At 42.3% G+C, this 19,538-nt stretch overlaps 1 protein-coding gene and 1 long non-coding RNA gene across 3 annotated transcripts in view; one reads left to right on the top strand and one right to left on the bottom strand.

Annotated features, from left to right (window-relative positions):
- LOC146805161 (uncharacterized) overlaps window positions 1–19,538 on the top strand; it is a 245,637-nt gene that overhangs the window by 224,253 nt on the left and 1,846 nt on the right. The gene's annotated exons all lie outside the window — the stretch shown is intronic.
- The window catches only part of EPHA3 (EPH receptor A3), an 853,417-nt gene that overhangs the window by 137,689 nt on the left and 696,190 nt on the right, over window positions 1–19,538 (bottom strand). For both annotated transcript variants that reach the window (XM_085622346.1, XM_085622345.1), the window contains exon 12: window positions 18,054–18,115. In XM_085622346.1, the coding sequence (XP_085478472.1) occupies window positions 18,054–18,115 (62 nt within the window). The remainder of the gene's footprint in view (window positions 1–18,053; window positions 18,116–19,538) is intronic.

The following is a 19,538-nucleotide window of genomic DNA, read 5'->3' on the forward strand; positions in this document are numbered from 1 at the left end:
CTATGATCAAGTGCTTTGGAAGCTTTGCTTGTTTCTTTGCTTAATGGGGTGGGGCATTGACTCTCATGAGTACAAGGCCCACCTTGAAGAATTTGTTAGAGTGTTGACCCAAAAGTCACATTATAATATATCCAGCTCAAAGAAGTGTGTATGTTTCAGGAGACTTACTTTTTCATCATATTTGGCTTAGGGATGATACACTATTTTACTAACTTTCACTCTGAAAGGCAGACTTTTGTGATATGTAGAGATTGGGGATCTTGTTTTCAATTAGTATAGCAATAGCCTTGTTCATTAAGCATGAAGCATACTAAGGACATAATGAATATATGTGTGTTTGTGTGTGTGTGTGTGTGTGTGTGTGCGTGTGTGTGTGTTTGTGGTGTATATATAATACTTTAAAAAATATAAAACAATATTTTTACAATTTAAAAATATTATATAAAGATTAGTAACCGTAATTTAAATAATAAAAATAACAAACATGTATATAATGTTATTAAAAGTAATACAAAATCAACAAAAATAACATTTAAAAAAAATGACCAATTATTTATTTTTATTAATAACATTTTTAAAAATTAAATATAATAACAAATAAAATAAACAATAGACGAGAAAGTGTTGGTTTTTAAAGGACTTTAAGGAGTCAGAAGTACTATTAGAACTTCAATGTTCCAAAAGCACAGAAAACATTGGAATTTAGAAGGTTTAGATACAGTATTTCCACTCCAACCGAAGTAGAAGCATGGGAAGTGTGGGACTTTTAATGGGTTGCATATATATACCATTCCCACTGCTATCTGTTGTTTTCAATCCACTCTCAACAACAGTAGGGTAAGTGTTAGACTTTGGAGGAGTTAGATTTATTATTCCCAGTCCAATTTTATCAATAGTGGGAAAAGTGCTGGGCAATCGGGGCGGGGGGGAGATCAACTCCTAAACGTTAAAAAAAATAACCTTTACACCTATAACAAATCAAACACATTTAAACCTATTTAAAAATGAATTAAATGTATAAAAATATTTAAAACAAATATAACTCTCTTTCTAAAACCCCCCAAAACTCAACAATTAAATCTAACTGGAAGAAAACATAAATTAAACTTAAATAATATTATATTAATTATAAATACAAAATAAAAGTAAAAAGATAATATATAAAAACTCTTTTTCAAAATCCTAAAATTAAATAAGTTGACAGGGAAATAACCAATTATTTGAAAACAACAAATAATTCGAAAACCAATTAATTTATTAAATAAAATACATGATTAGCGACCATTGAATAATTCAATTAATATGAAAAAAATTCATTACAAATAAAAAACAACCATTTATACTTAAAATAACATCCTACCCTAATCCCCTCAAACCAGACAACCTGACACTAAAGTGATAAGCACTAGTTAAATTAAAAAATATGAACATTTTTAGTTAAAAATTAAAAACTACACATAAATGTATTTATTAATTCACATATTCTACAAAATTAGCTATCAAATAATAATTTAGCATTAACAAATAATTAAAAAATATAAAAAATAATTTTTATTTTAAATAACTTCCCAACAACTCTCCTGAAACCCCAATAAACTGCTACTAAATTAAAAAACAATAACATATACATTTTTAGTTTTTCACTATATATTGCAAACTATACTAAAAAATAAACAATTCTTTATTATCATAATAGTAATACCTAAAAGTAATAAAAATTGTATATATATTAAATTAATTTGAAACAATATTTCATGCAATTATTATTCAAGAAAGTGATCTTCTATACATTATATACTTGAAAGACAATACTCTCTCCTTCTATATTCTGCCAACAACATGCCTCAGTTAACAATATTTTTGATGCAATATTCTTTATATTTTTTACTTAATATTTTGTCAGAGTACCATTTATCTGTTTCTTTTTCTGTTTCCTCGGTCACCGTTAGCAGATATTTAGTTACTTAGTTTGAATGGTAGACATAAAAAGACAACCGCTTGTGTGGAAACATTGGGTGTGATTCAAAAAGGTTATCTTGGCTTTAAATATAAGTATATGGATTAAAATGACTTTATGAAATTATAAAATTCCTGGAAGGCAGAAAATGTATCACTACTTCAGATTTCTCCACCAAAAGTAGGGCGTAATCTGCAGTAAGAAACTCAGGGTAAAGGGTATGGAGTGGGTGGATCAAGGTGTGGTTTGGTTTGATGTGAACACCCACATTCATAAACTCTGATCCAATTTTATTCTATCCTGGACATGGTCTGAGTTTAACACCAGAAAATGACAGGAGTAATTACCCTTCAAGGATGGGAAGGAAAAAGGATCGTCCTCAAACCTTGATGGTGTGTATGGGAAGGAGATTCTTCAAGGGAAAATATTATTCCTTGAACTAAATATGATAAGGAAAAAAATGTGCATTTTCACATTGGGCTGAATATCTCATTGCATAATTGTACACTACTTACTTTTAAGCATATGGGAAATGGGAGAAGGGGGGGACCATGCCACATAACATTACAAATGGTGCTACTTTTGTTCTGAGAGTACTTGAAGAGCAAGGGTGGTTGATGCTATTGTTGAAATCCACAATAGCTTCTTTAAAGAAATTCGGTCTTACTTCACTATTTCAATGTCCAAACCCTGGAAACACCCACTGGTTTAACAGGTTATGTAGGAGCTCTCGGTGACAGTAGGGCGCAACACTAAAAATGATGGCTAGTCCACAAATATGTTCTGAAAGGAAATCCTAAAAACTAGCCCAGCTTCGTGCAAAAAGGGAATGGGATGAAAGATTGTGGCAGGATCTGAAATTGGCCTGCTCAATCAAAGCTTCCACCAAGTTTTGGGCACTGGTTAAATGAGGAAGGGATAGTCTAATGCCACCTCCACACAACCGTACAGCCCCCTTTGCATGGATTGAGCATTTTTCAGCTGTATATTTACCAAGTTCCCCGGCTCCCCCTGTGAGAAATGTAGAGAGTGCCCCTTGTTCAGATGGCCTGAATGTTGTTACTGAGCTCTCCTTTGGGTTGGCAGATGTCTCCTATACTCTAGACACAGTAACCAGAGGTAGGACCCCATAGCCAGAAGGCATACTGGCTGATGTGTTACTACAGGATAGGGAAAACTGGTCAAACCTACGTCCTATTGAAAGCCATTACCATTGAAAGGGGGACAAAAGCAAAAAGAAAAAATAGTGGACGAAATGCTGAACAATGCAAACATTCACTCCCAGTCACAAAGATCTCAGTTTAATCAATCGTTCTTTTGAGTACCACGCCACCCCAGTTTGGACCCAACCATATGCAAATCAGCCATGACCCTGCTCCTCATGGGGACAGTCCAGCCTGAACTGCCAAGCCAGGTCCTTCCTGGACTGGAAAGAAGCATCCTGGGACCAGTTTCAGAGCATCACCCCTCATCAGCCCGGCTAGTTTGAATCCAGTGGCACAGTGAGCATGGGACCCACGTCTCTGCATACCCTTCCCACTTAGGGCAACAAAAGCAAAAAGAAAAAATGATGGGAAAACAATGCAAACATTCACCTTTACTCACAAAGATCTGGGTTTTGTCCATTGTTCTTTTGATCACCACGCCACACTAGTTTGGATCCAGCCATATGCAAATAAGTCTTGACCCGGCTCCTCATGGGAACAATCCAGCCCAAACTGCCAATCCAGGTCCTCCCTGGCCCAGATCTCAGTACTGGGGTGGCTGTTCGACAGTGTTCAGCATTCTGTCCATCAATTGTTCTTTTTTGTAACTTTAAGGGGAGCTCCCATACCAGAGTCCTGGAAGGGAGCAGAAGTGATCCCCATATACAAGAAAGGAGATAAATCACTGCCATCTAATTGCAGGCCAATTAGCCTAAATGAGTGCATTCGAAAAACATCATCTACTTTTGACCAGGTTCCAGGATTGGATTGATGAAAATAATGATTTATCACCCAATCATGTGGGTTTTCATAGGAACATAGGTACCATGGACCAGGTCTTCCATTTTCTTTCACTATGCTGGAAGACTGGATATCGATAGAGGCAGCATGTATGTTGTTTTCGTCGATCTCAAATTAGCCTTTGCCCTTGTCCCATGTAAGAAACTTTGGTAGGTGCTCTCTGATATGGGTATCCCCTCCAAACCTTTGGCTGTGTTTCCTCATATGCCTGATGGTAACAATACACAGGTAAGCTGGGGAAGTCAGGGAGAGTTGACTGAACGGTTTTCTATCCAGCAGGGAGTACGCCAAGGCTGCATATTAGCTCCTACTCTATTCTCCCTGTTCTTAAATGATATTGTTCACTCCCTCTCTGGTCTCTCTATGGATCCCCCCACTTTAGCAGATGCCAGAACTTCAATTTTACTGTTAGCGGATGATACTTTATTAATATCTAAGACACTCAGTGGCCTGCAGTGAGGGTTAGTCCACTTCAAAGAATTTTGCGACACTCGCGGACTTGTGATCAATTCCACAAAAACCAAGCTTATCATAGTTAACAAACATAAGTCTTTCTAAGGTAGGGTCGAGTTGGGAGGTGAGCCACTAGAAAGGGCAGATGTTTTCACTTATTTGGGTGTAACACTATCTTGAACCTTTGCTTGGAAGTTCCAGATGCATTTTATGTCCCTTAATTCCATAAATAAAGAGCATACCTCTCCTTTCTCTAATCCTATTGCCCCATCACTGCAAATTTACTATGCTAAAGCAGTTACCTCTGCATTGTATGGCTCTGCATTGTGGGGTTTTGCCAACAAATCCTCTCTAAAAAGCTCTGAGAATAAATTTCTGAGAACCCTACTACATCTTCCTACCAGTACCCCACTGGTACCATTAATGTTTGATATGGGGAGAAGGCCAGTAGCTGATCTAGCTAGACTTTTTCCACTTTTATTCTGGAGATGGCTATAGTCCAACCGTGACTTGGCCCATTATAGATCGGCCTTGGAGGATGTGATTATGGCTGATAGATTTAAAAAGATCTTATGGCTACAACAATTTACACCATTATTAATTGATATTGCCTTTGTGGGATTACCCAGTATCTGCCACATCTCTTTCAGCAGTGAACTTAAAAGAACATTACTGCCTGTGCGTCAGGCAATCAGATGTACAACGGGTGGTAAATTTAACCCTAACAGGAAAATTCCTAGATTTTCAATCGAGTAGTGCTTTGGAGTTCTGTTGCACACATTAATGTTCCTCTGGACAGGAAATTATGTTTCCAGTTCAGGTTTGGCAATCTTCCTGTGAAATCATTTATGAACAAATGGGGCCCCAAATGGTGATTAACTGTGTCTGACCTGTATGCTATATACAGAAACTATTGGTCATGTTTTCTTCGGTTGCCCGGGTTATGTCATTCCCTGTCAGAAATTGATTAAAACACTATGCAGACAATCGGGGACCCACAGCAACTGTTTTGCACTCAGAATCCTTAGATCAAACTTAAAATCCACACATGCATGCACTATTGCAAAGTTCTGGGGTAGTTATGGATTATTAGAGCCAAGACTGTTAGTGTGTGATAAAGGCATGTCACTGCTCTATCTTCATCAGTTGATTTTCTTTACACCCTGTAAAGTATTTCCCTGTATCATCATTCCAGAGAATTTTCCTTTGCAGGACTTCCAAATGACGGTCATGGTTGATTTGTATTGCCTGCTTGGTATTTATTAGTAGTGATCAATGGTCCTGCTAACCTAATATTTCTCACTAGGATTCCCTCTCACCTAAAGATTTGTGTCACCTGGAATTTGCCTTGTGGAATCCTTTAATTTATGCATGTACTCATTTCATTCTTTATCTTTTGGGGGGGACGAAATCTGATTTTTTAACGTTTAAGTGACTTGTTTGCTGCAATGCCTTGGCTCTCATACCTGATTGTACCCAATTCTTTTTAGAGCTTATTGAATTGCAAAAAAAAATACATCCCCCTATTTTTACATTCTCTATTTGGGCAGTTGTCTTTTGAAGCACAGAGGAAGACATTAGTAATCTTCCTGGAATATAATGTACTTTGTTAGTAATGTGGAGGCTCCATATTTATGTGATGCCTGTTGAAAAAGGGAGAGTGCCTCAATCTCTAGTGGATTCATTGTTAATACCCCTGTAATCCCAATAGTAACTTTTAAATGGACTTGCTTTTAGCACGATCAGAATACACATCGTGTATGCAATCAGAAGTGGAGGCTGACTGCACTGGGTAGGGCTGCAACCCTCTCATGGTATTGCAATTTTGCCAAACAGTTTCAAAAATGTAATGGGATATCATCTTGCAGAGATGTATTTTTAGGTGTACCAAAATTGTCATTGTACAAGTTTCTGATTTTGCACACACACATATAGGCCTCACTTTCATGGCACTGAAATTCATATTTCCACACTTGGAAATGCAACCGATGGAACATGTCCACCATCTTCTCCATCAATGACACTAGGTGCTGGTTTTCAGACTGATGGCTTTTGTGTTCACAACAATACACTGCAAAACATGGTTTCGCCACAATTCAACTTGTGAGGACAAAAGTGCCGGCTTACCATAAGAGGCTGGTTTCCCAGCACTGACCTCTCCATCCTTATGGAGAGAAGATGTATGCTTAACCCTGCACTGTATACTTTCCAGTCAGGTGAGTTTGACAACTTATGGTTGTACCTATGAGAGACTGAACTAACCCTCAATTTAAGGGGTTGAAAGAAGAAAACATGTATATCTCTGTGAGTTCTCATGTTCTTAAAGGGCAAAGAAAAGGTCCACAAAATCACAATAAATTTTGCTCCTCATAATTGTACTCAAAGTTTAGTGTCATTATGAAGAGCTGTATATAAATATTTTCAATGAAAATCATTAGGTTTTAACAAAAACAAAATGATAATTATCCTATGAAGAGCACTTCCTTATAATACAGGTTAATAAGTCCAAAACAAATATTCTACCAGAGGCGGCTCTTCCACTACGGTGGAGGAGGGTTGGCTCACTACTTCAACTGCAAGCTCAATACAAAAAATAAAATGATAATAATGCTCTGTTATTATCATTTTATTTTTTGTATTGAGCTTGCAGTTGAAGCAGCGGGGCTCCCCACGTCATAAGGTGGAGGAGTGGTGGCTGCACCATAAGTGCGCATGGAGGTTGGGCCGGCCAAACCGTTGTACGCACTTTGCATGTTCTCTACCCAGGCTCCATTACAGCTTGGGTGGAGAACATGCCCAGGCTCCCATTCCCCGTCTGAGCTCCGAACCACAGTGCTCAGACCAATCACAACGCTGCATTGCAGCTTTGTGATTGGGTGGGAGCCTGGGTGATTGCTTCCTGGTTCCTGTGTGGAGGAGAGGAGGTGACTGGCGGCCTCTGCGACCAGCAGGTAAGTTTCTTATTTTTTACCCCACAACTCCACTGCCACCGTTCACTACCAGCCGCCACTGTATTCTATCCAAAGATACGTTTATATTCATCATGAATATTGAATCCTTATTGCAGACAGGAACGTCTATTGCCTCAAAATAGATTCATGAAGGTAGATCCAAAATCTTATACCTGTTCATTTTCCTCCCGATTCAGTATTTGTTCATTGAAAGGAAGTGCTATCTGGGAGCACTTATTACGTTTTCAGAGAACAATGTGTAACTGGTTTGTCGAACAAATGAAAAAATTGAATGTAGAGGTGATTCAACTGTATTCCTCCTCTGCCAAATTTACAGGCATCATAAAGAAGTGACTAGTCACTGTACATTGCATGGAAAATGTCTGTAAACATTTTTCTTCATCTAGTCATCTCAATTTAGCAGGTTCCCTGAGGTTAACAAGACATGTGGAATTAGCATACATCAGGCTGGCACACTTTGTACTTTCAATTACAATCTGGAACAAACTGCCTTTCGTCACGGTCCCAGCTAATTGAGCAAGCCTGTCTAGTTGCTTTAAAAATGTTACTAACGTCTCAATACGGTCTTTGTGTTATGTCTGCAATAATCCAAAGTCTCCCGGAAACACATGTAAAAAGATTGGAAAAAATAGTCTGTGTTTTTCCACTCTCAATTTTCTCTGGAAATCCCAGAATTCTGAAGTTATCACAGTATTACAGGTTCTCAAATTCACCACCTCTTCTAATAAAGTCTAAGGACACAAATTAAATATGGGTAGTAAAGGGAAAATCGCAGATTTCTAAATGAAATGCTAAATCCAGATTAAATTCCACGATGGAAATGTAATTTACCTGATCTATAGTATATAAGAGGAAATTCAAAATCGTGGATTCTCCCCGATTTAGCACTTCATCCAGAAAGCTGTATTTTTCCATTGCCGTCCAACTCTAAGTAAGAACCAAGATAATCATTTAAAATACCCACAACTTAGAGAATGAATAGTCAATCGTGCACAGTCGAAGAGGTTGCGAGAGACTACCGCAGAAGATGACCAACACACATGAGAAGGAGTCTCTACTGAAAATCAAAGAGGGAAGTCATAGCCGTTTTTACAACCATCTCTTAAAACAGAAGACATTTGGAAAGAGAGCTGGCTAATGATTCAGAGCAAAACTTCACACTCAGTTGAGACAATATAGTAAAGGAAGGCTACAGGATGTGGAAATTGATCTAATAGCTGAGGCCAGTGCAATAAATCCTTCTGGACAGCACCACAAACCAGTAGTAGTGTCTCTGATTTGCCTCTATTAAGACACAACCAGTGTATATTCCACTGGAAAGACACTGGAATCCCAATTGGAATTAAGCAGAATCCTGGTGTTGCCTGCATACATGTGATACCAAACACCATAGTTTTCAATCATCTGTGCAGAAAGAACATGCACAGTATACACATGAGGGCCACAAGGTTGATCCCTGAGTGTCTCCTCAAGCCAAGCATAATGGAAAGGACACATTTCTCACTGAATTTTTGTTATTCTATGTGTATATGGAAAGAGCTAATCTATTCCAATCCCTTTTGCCTAATTTCCATCACCTGGTCTAGTTAACGCTGATGTCGCCCGCGATCTTCGAGCCTAAGGGCGTCTTTTTTTCCAAAACCAGCAAATTCTTCTCCAGATCTCCTCTATATTTCCCCTCATGTTTGCGAGAACTGATATAGGCCTATGTTACATTTACTGCCTGCAGCAGCTGAATATAAGAGCAGGGGAGTTCTGGCGCTTCTTGCGACGGCCGCAGTTAAGAGCGGGGGGCGCGTCGCCCCCAAACCCCAAAACTCTAGGCCCTCCATGCTACGCCAATGTGTGTAAAACAATTTGAAGAAGGCCCTCACTACAAATAAGCTTTGGTAAGCATAGCTAAAATGTCAGTGCCCTTTGTTTACGTTTGACGCACACATAGCTGGTCATGCCATCTTAAATGGGCATCAGGGAAGAAAAAGGGCTGCTGGACTAGTTTATAAAAAGGTGCCACGTTTTAATTCGACTCCACAGTGATAAACACACACTCTATTACCACAAATGCCTGATTCAAAAATGCATTCTCTGACGGCTAGACAAGTGATATTTAACAGGGCTACTAACGATAAAGGAAACGGCACATGAGCTTGATAGAGCAGTTAAACTCCAAATTTCATGTAGGACACTTGCATTCCTATCGGACTCCACAATTCAAGAAAAATGCATTTCAACATAGTCCCACTGACTGCCTTCATCTTTTACCTCCAGTACAGTTTGCATATAGTATCCATTTAAGCTAAACTTACAAAAACAAAAAGTAATGGAAAACGTGTAGTTATGGGCTACGATTAAAATGAGATTCAGAACTGAGGAAACTGAAACAGGAGCGGCTCCCCCACAATGGCGGAGGAGTGTCGCCCCACTGGCAGAGCAAGCAGCTAAAAAATAAAATATTTTAATATTGTTTTATTTTTAAGCAGCTGGCTCAGCCTGTGTGTGCAGGAAGGGGTGGGGGTGGGGGTAGGAGGAGTGCTATGTGCACTCTCTAAGTGCACATGTGTGTTTGGCCGGCCGTCTCAGGTGGACCAAAACACACATGCGCACATAGTTTTTTTTAGGCCTCTTCTTATTTTCTACATAATAATGAAGAATCAGAAATCCACCGTGAAGGTGGATTTGGTAACCTCATGGTGCAGAAATGCATGCATAAGTGAGAACGAGTATAGTACAATTATCATGTACAATGTCTGTCTCCACCTCCAGGGTTTGTGAGTCGTGGCACATATAGTTCAGAATATTTTCAAGTTAGTTTTACCACTTTTGATTAGTTCCATAAATTTTACAAGGTGATTAACCTTGTCTGGTACCTTCAGTATAAAGTTTAGTGATTGCTTTATACTTGTAAAACTGTGCACTATTTCTTGCTTTTAGAGGTCAACAATATGGAGTGATTGACAGCACAGGGGTAGAGATGTAATTTGATATAATATTAAACAAGAAATGGTTCAATAAGGAAAGCAGAGAAACTTGACAAGAACCCAGTCATGAACTTCACATATCATGAATAATAAAGAAAAGTAAAAAGAGCTGTGCGGGGCTAAGTCATATCCATTACATTTATAAGTGAGAGTCAAAACTGTTCCCCTTAACTCCATTTTGCAAACTGCTGTCTAAACACCTTATAGGGTATTCTTAAGATCAACAGTCCCTATCAAGGTGGCCACCAAAGAGTACAGGAGGCTCGGGTTTTATTACGATGGAGGTCGGACGAGCGTCCGACTGCCATCTCAGCGAGAGTGGGGCTGTCTAACAAGTCAGAGGTCTTGCCCACCTGCTCAGGATGCAACCGCCGTGTAGGCTGTCTGAAACATCTGTTTTCGTAATGCAGCGGTTGGATCGCTTTCCTGCATGTCGGTGGGACCACCATCGACGGCCTGTCAGTGGCGGCCCCACCGACATCCTAATGAGAACCTATATTCTGCTACTATCTTTCCTCTTGGATGGCACTGTGAGAAGCACCGTTTTGGTGCTTGCTTTGTCAGAACTGGGTGCCCTGTAATGGCCTCCTAGTATCACCAAATGATCCAACCTCAGCTGCAGCCTCCATATTTCCTTCCAAAAAGGGAAGGGCGCTGAGGTTGGACCAAGGTTAAGGCACTTGCTCTGGGTGTAATGGGTTGTATGCCTGGTCATTCTACCAGAACACAGGTGGCTGCTTAAGCCGTGGGACTGTGACTGCAAACTCCAGCCTGTGCTTTACAAAGGAGGATGCTATCATCTAGCTGTAGTTCAGAGAGGATGATTTTGAAAAATCTAGACAAGTGATATTTAACAGGGCTACAAACAATAAAGCAAATGACACATGAGCTTGATATTCCATCACCCTGTTCCTGGCAGTTTTAGTTTTTAACTACATATTTATAGTGGCATCATACTTGAATAAGGGGATCAAAAATATATTCCTAATCCCTTTACTATGCCCTTGATGGAACATTATGATTGCCTCTCATTTTCTATACCCTTAGAGCCCCATATAGGAGGCTCTACTTGCCATTAAAGGCCCGCTCCAGCGTTAAAGGCCGAGCCAAAGACGAGGGCTTTTAACAAGGGAGCGGGTCTTTAATGGCTGGTAGAGCCCGCTACGGAGAGCTTTTAAGCTATTAGAACATTCCACCTCTAGAGGGCAGACAGTTCTAATTTGTAAAACAAAGGCCTCACGGTGCCTGAGGGGGTTGAAATCCCCTTCGGCTCCCTGAGGCATCTGTTCACAGCAATAGCTGTGAAAAAACATTAGAATTTTGGAGCTCGGGATTCTACTAGCCATTAGAAGCCTGGAGCACTTTATTGTCTTCAATGAAGCACTCAACATTCCAGTGTACAAACATAGCCTTGGAGCCTGACCTAGCAGTCTCTACCGGCAATTAAATGCCCGCTTCAACGTTAAAGGCCCTCTGAAGGCGAGGGCCTTTAACAAGGGAGCGGGCCTTTATTGGCCGGTAGAGCCCACTAGGAGGGCTTTAAGACTTTAGAACACTCCGCCCCTAGACGGCAGAGTGTTCTAATTACTAGAAACAAAGGCCTCTCGGAGCCCAAGGGAGTTTAAATCCCCTTGGGCTCCGACAGGCCTTTGTTCACAGCAGCACCTGTGAACAAAAACAACATTGGAATGTTTCTCCTCGGGCTTCTACCGGCCCAAAGAAGCCCAAAGCACTCAATTGTATTCAATGCAGTGCTCCACATTCCAATGTTCTAATACCCAGTACCCCATCTGATTAAATAATTAGCCACTGTGCTGGCTGGGGAGATATAGATGTCTGTGATCCTCACGGACCTGAAACACCAAACTGAGCTTGAAAAATGTGAAGAACTGTGTAACTCTATTTGTACACTGGCTGATTTGCAAGTTTCCTATTATCAAAATGTTTACCTGTTATGAAGTGAAAGTTTAGCCCCTCACCGTTTGTGACTTCTGCATCACAAAGCTCAGAATAGAGACTTGCATAGAGATTACTGACTCATTGTTTGCACTCCAAACTGTTCCAGTTCTGCTGCCAGGGAATTATAGTTTGTTTTATCTGTCTTTCTTTTTGTTTGGCAAATAATACAATCTTTAAATGATTTCCTTTGTTAAATTAGAATAGAATCAAAGAGAAGGAATGGCATGGAATAATGTTTTTGGTTAAAAGCAACAGAGAATTAATGTTTGTGCAAACCTTCTTTCATAGCCCGACGGGAAGAGTTCCTGACTATGGTTCTGTAATTATACAAGATTTATAATACAGTGGGCCAGAGGGGGCTTCAAGCAAGATCACAGAGAACTTTTACCCTTTTTCTACACTTGTATTTAAAAATATGCAAGTCTTTCCAAAGCAACACGCATTACCATTGTGTTTGATGGGGCGTGGCCAAGCCGTGGACCAAGATGGCCGCGCGGCGTTGAAGCTCCGACTGGTGGCCCAGCATCAATCCGGCTATCCCCAATAACATGGCTCGTGACGACAACGTAACATGAGGAACTTAATCCTCTCATGAAGGGGCGGCAGTGGTACCATTTTCACCCTCTAAATCCATCCGCAACCCGGTGAGAGCTGCTCCAGGATCTGAGGGGGCGGAGCTTGTGGCGGCCTGCAGCGCGGCCTGCTGGTGCTCCCAGGTCGCAAACTACAAGAGCACGCTGGCGACATACGGAGGAGCCCACTATGGAACTCTCAGCCTAAATCTAGGCGGCGGTGAGTGCATCGCATGCTCTCCCCCCACCTCTTGACCCTCTACGGCCGTCGCAGTGCACCCCCTTTTCCAGCTTACACGGGGGCAGCGCAATACACCGCTGACGCTCCCGTAGGCCCCCGGGGAGACAGGGTCCTCGGGCGCCCCAGGGAGGCAGCCTCCCGGCTGTGCGCGGAGGATGTGGGGGGGTTGAATGCTGGAAACACTGCAAGCCCACTCCTGCTAGCATAGTGCATTGTCAGGGACACAGCGTTATAGTGGCTACATAGGGGGCCCCCTTTTGACTCGAGGCTCTGTTGAGTTGAGCCACAGTTCCATCTGCACCACACAGAAGCAGTAGGAGCTCAAGCGGTACCATCTGCTCCAGAGGGCAAGCTTGCCCACTACTACACAGAGGGACACTTCAGGGATCGCCGGGACGCCGCTGTCCCTCCCCACGCTGTGTGTAATCACTGCCACAGGCCTAATGCCTTGTTCTGCCTGGGGCTTTCCTGTTTGACTCTCCTAGTTGGGCACATCCTCTGCAGTGAGGCTCTCCCTCAGATTCCTGAACACTTCAAAACCGCAGACGCATCTGGGGCCTGCTGTGTCAATTTGTAACTATTGTGAACATCCTCTTAATAACACGATCATACCCCACACCTCTTAAGTTGACGAACGTGGTGCCCCTACGACATCACTTTGGCATTATTGCCCCGCGCCCATTTCTCACTGGCAATCAGTTGCTACTCGCTACTCTCCACACTTTCATTGTACTACTCCACGACATAAATGACAACCGCCCCTGAGTTAGTTGACCATTTAAATCTGTCTCTTATCACCTGGAACGTAAGGGGACTCAACAACTTCAAAAAATGTAAACACGTGCTACATTATTTGCAACGGCATAACGTGAACATAGCCTTTTTGCAGAAGACACACTTACCCAGGTCCTGACACCACACATTTTGCAGCTGGCTGGGGTGCACACCGTTTCTTTTCCAAATACAGTACCTATGCCCGTGGCACAGCGATTTTAATCCAGAAGAGACTCCCATTCTCTGTGGCCTGCTGCCACAATTATCAGGAGGGTCGATACACAATATTAGTGGATAGACCGATGGGTCACACTGTTACTCTAGTATGTGTTTATGCCCCAAACATTGACAGCCCTGAATTTTTCCATGAGCTGGACGCCATCATTTTATGCATAGGTACTGGCAGTGTGCTACTGGGTGGGGATTTTAACTTGCTCTTTGATCATACTATTGACTGCTCTTCTAGGGTGGCAGACTCCAAGCCCTGGGCTCATCAGGTGTTGTTGGACACTTGCGAGGCATTCCAGCTCTCTTATGTTTGGAGAGTCTGCAACCCGGTGATCCCGGGATGCACCCATTACTCAGCCCAACACAACACCTGGACCAGACTTGATTTCTGGCTCCTCGCCCCCGAACCCACTCACATGGTGCAACACAATTGTGTTACTCCCCCAGACCTACTCCGATCATGCCCCCGTCCTGCTTAAACTATGCATTCCCACACCAGAGGGTCATGAGCGCCAGTGGAGATTCCCGGGCAGGGCGTTAAATGATGACCTATTTGGCTCAGAAATTAGGGAAGCAATTGAGGATTATTTTGATTTAAACACGGGGTCAGTGGACACATGGGCAACACTTTGGGAGGCCTTCAAGGTATACATCAGGGATATTGCCATCTCAAAACATGCAGGGGTACTGAAAGATCTGAGAAAAACACTAGCCACTATCGAGCAACAGCTGACTGCTTTAGAGGCCTCTAAGTTTCGTTCCCCTGACACTGCTGAGGGAGAGCGGTGACGCTTGGCGTTACTGTTAGAATTTAGGGAAGCTGCGAAGAGAGAAACTCACTTACTCAGCAAATATGCGGTAGCAAGCAGGTATGGCGAAGGTGAAAGACCGGGGTGTACGTTAGCACAACTGCTGAGACCCCAATGTTCCAAATCATACATCACAGAACTCCGGTCTGACTCTGGGATTACTTTAACTGAAACGTCCGACATCCGGGACACATTCTTATCGTATTATTAAAAACTGTACACTTCTAAACTTGTGCACACCTCCGCGGAGTGAGACGAATACTTCGCGGAGATCGCGCTGGTGTATTGGGATAAATATATGCAGGACTTCCTTGCTGAGCCATTTTCTACAGACAAAATAATCGATGCAATTGAAGCATTAAACGATACCTCCGTCCCCGGCCTTGATGGCTTCACAGGGGACTTTTATAAACGATACAAAGATATACTGGCTCCTAAACTCCTAGAAGTCTATCATGAATCTTTGGAACAGAATCAGTTGCTGCCAACTTTGAGAGAAGCAGTGATCGTCTTATTACCCAAACCTGGCAAGGATCCCTTACAGTGCGTGTCGTATAGACCGCTGTCACTGTTAAACTTTGATTATAAAATATTAGCGAAAACTATTTCAGTGCGACTCACCCTGCTTCTGGATAAAATAATATCCCCAGTCCAGTTGGGGTTTGTACCCCATAGATCTACCTCCCTAAACCTGCACACTCTCTTCGCAGTCCTGCACCAAATCAACCCGGCTATACCGGCAGCGGCAGTGCTGCTGGATGCGAAGGAAGCATTTGACTCTCTGGAGTGGCCATTTATATGGACAGTTATGCGCAGGTTAGGCATGCCCTTTGGGTTTGTCAATCTCACGGCGCTACTGTACTCGGCCCCCACTGCTAGACTGCGCTTAAATGGCACACTCTCCTGCTCCTTTACGCTACCCCGAGGTACCAGACAGGGCTGCCCCTTGTCCCCACTGCTTTTCATACTAGCAATGGATCCACTCATTAGACACTTTCAGGGGCGTCATCTACAGAGAGGGATCCAATTTAACACTGGGCCATTATTGGTGTCACTATACGCAGATGATGTTATATTATATGTCAGGGATCCTCAAAACAATTTGGCCCCCCTAATTAGAGAGATAATCCGGTTTGGCAGTTTCTTTGGCCTTGGTTTAAATTGGCATAAGTCTGTGATATTTCCCCTGGGCACGGTCAGATGGGAATGTGATTACCCACTAACCTGGTGTTCTGACTCTGTTAAATACCTGGGGATAAACATACACTTAAACACCAACGAAATCTTTCTTTAGAACTATGACACGGAGATCCACACGTTGGAGAAGCAAGTGGATAGGTGGCTAAGGCTTCCACTTTCGATCGCGGGGCGTGTAGCGTTGATTAAGATCATCGTCCTGGCCAAATTCCTGTATTTATTTATTAATATACCTATCCCGCTTATGAATTGATTCTTGAAATCCATACACAACCATCTGATTTGGCTGACTTGGGGGGGCAAACGACCCAGGGTCTGATGTGAGGTTATGACTCTCCCATATCAAAGGGGAGGCTTGGGAGTCCCTGATTTTCAGTTATATTATTTGATCGCTCAGTGCAGCTATGCTCACTCCTGGTTCCATCCCGACGCCAGAATCCCCTATATCCGACCTGAGGCAGATCTGGTCCTGCCGAACTCATCGAACACAGTGTTGCCTCTGGGCTACCCACGCGACCCTCTAGACATTCAGACGGTCTCCACTGCCAGCTGGGCTTGGCATAAATTGGTCAGAGTGCTGGGATCTCCGATAATGTATTTCCCAAGCTTACCGCTTCCGAATCAACGCTGGATACCTATAACTCGGGAAAGGATAGTGCAGCTCACTCTTACTCGGTTCGCTGTGACCACTATAGGTGACCTTTACATTGAGGGTCAGGCTTTCTCTGTCTCCGACGGGGATGAGTTTCAAGAAGCGTCATTCATGGACAGATTTGTGCTTACCTGAATGTATGCAGCCTTAAGAGCTAAGATCCCTGGCTTTCCTATTGAACCTGACCTGCTCACCCCACTGTCCACAGTTATAGATAGCAGCACAGGGGACCATCTAGTTTCTACATTGTACAGAGCCTGTGTAGAGATAATTCCAATTCACGATGCCAAGATACGGGCCGCTTGGGAGGCAGATCTAGGTCACCCTATGACTGACGACCAGTGGGCTGCATGCTGTCTACAAACTAAGGTTGTTTCATTGAGCAGCCGCCATAAACTTATCCACTTCAAATTTCTATGCAGAATCGACATTACACCTGAAATGATGCACGAAATAGACCCAGACAGACCCCACTGTTGCCTAAAATGCAAAGCCCCACATGCAGATTTTGGACCTGTTGCAAGATCGGCAGGTATTGGACTGACATATTCCATACACTTGGGGAAATGATAGGTTTCGACCTTGACCCTACACCAGAAATTGCCATATTGGGATATGTGAACAACATTCCCAAGTCGATCCGGTAATTCTCGGCCTTGGGGTTGATGTTGGCCAAAAGAGAAATTGCACTCAAATGTGGGTGGAAAGCAGTGCCGACGTGCAAAGACTTGCTGAACAGTCTAGCATATTGCAATCTCAACTACGATTTATGTGCCTCCACGCTGCCTAGCACATCCCGTCCATGGGACATTTGGGGCCCTTTTAAACAATACACGGCCACGACACAATCACAACCTATCACACGGCTAAATAGGGGGCTGGTGCCTGCGGGTATTGGTTGACGTCTGGGACACTGATCCAATTTGATGTTTGAATTGAATGAATGTTTGTTTCCCGTACTGTGATTAGACTGCATTACAAAAGTACAGTTCTAGAAGCGGTGTTTAACGAGAGTGTGTACTATGCAAGCGAAACTCTGATTGTCCGTACGGCATAAACTCACGTGGAGATAAATGTCTTGTAACGCAGGTGCCAATGTCATATATATTGTATTGTCACCACTGTCATTGAATTGGAGCTGGAAAATGTATTGTGTTTATTCTGAAACTGGTAAATAAAGTTTAAAAAAACAACAACATTGTGTTTGACCAACAAAATGGAAGATTTTCACATGCAAACTAATTTATGTACTCACACGTAGGAAGCTGTCCAGTGAGCCGTTTTCCATGTATTCTGTAACAATCATAACTGGTTTACCTGGAGAAAAAAATAACTCATTGAGAAAATGGAAGCACAGAACTATAGCCTTAATCTTCATGCATATATTGTTGAACATTTTATTTTGCTAAACTGTTCATAAATATAACATAGTACAGAAGGATTTAGAAGGGCTCTGTTTACATAAGAACAATCAAGAAACCAGTGGTTAATTTGTAAAAATAAATAAATGAAGGTGGGAACCCACAGCTTTTATTAGCAGCACAAGGTCCACCCTGCTCCAAGCCAGGGTTGCCTAATCTTAATTCCACCACATGCCACTGTCTTCCACACTCTACACGTCTTGTCTCTATCTCACTTTTGCTGGTTCTTTTGGGTTTCACCTGCACCGTGCTTGCACTATGCTTGTGAAATCTATTGCATTTAATATAAATCTTAAGAGGGGCTTATATCCCACCCCTTGCTTTTCATTGGTTCCTGTGCTTGCCACTTAATTTTCCTTCCTTTCTATTGATTGTAGCATCCCGTTGCCTATTATTCCTCATCGTTTTCCTTCAGTGCTTCTCTTATCAGTTTCTCTGTTACAAAGTATTGTTTCCATCCGCTTTTGTTGAACTTTTTTTATGGTTTTGCATGCACACTGCTTGTTTTGGGTTATTCTCACTCACAGCTGCTTCCTCCATGTCACCTTGTCTTATCTTGCCAAGAGATCAGTCCCCCGCGGGATACACTTTCGGTATCAACAGCCCTTGTTGAGCATAAACCACAGACTGTGCTCCACCATGTTGGGAGTAAGAATAACTGCCAACAAGGCAGCGTGCACGCACACATAGTGATGCAGCATCTTCCTTCAGTATTGGCTCGCTGATGTCATGCGCTTATTGCCAGCATAGCTGTGCGTGATATGTCCCTGGCAAAGAGTTGATACACTGTTGCACAGCACACATCGTCTTTGATGTCTTGTCTTTTCTAGTAGCAACCTGTCACTTTTCACAGACACAGATGGATACTGTGTGTTCAGTGTGCCAATGAGTATGGCTTTACACTCCATTTGCCAGTTTTATTTCTCCGTGTTGTTTGTTGTGTGTCAGTTGTACATCTCTGCAGTTTTTTCCCCGTGCTCTGACCAGTCACTGCTGTTTTGTTTGTTTTATTTGTACTTTGACATGCACTCCTATTGAGTGCATGTCTCTGAAGTTAGTTAGTTAGTTAACCCCTCCCCCTGCCTGGTCTGGGTTGTTTCTTCTACACCCCCCCCTCCTGTGCTGTCTATTCTTACCACCATCATCCCACATTTCTCACCACCCCACCCCCATATGCCCCTTTGTATCAGCAAGTGGATTTAACTTAAAATAAGACAATTATTTCTATATGATACACACATATGACAGATATCCTGACAAATGCTTTTGAATATGTATTATTCTAGTCTGTTTTGAAGTCTACGTTTTCACAAGAATCC

The sequence above is a fragment of the Triturus cristatus genome, chromosome 8 (genome assembly GCF_964204655.1).
Source record: "Triturus cristatus chromosome 8, aTriCri1.1, whole genome shotgun sequence".
In the NCBI taxonomy this organism is placed as follows: domain Eukaryota; kingdom Metazoa; phylum Chordata; class Amphibia; order Caudata; family Salamandridae; genus Triturus; species Triturus cristatus.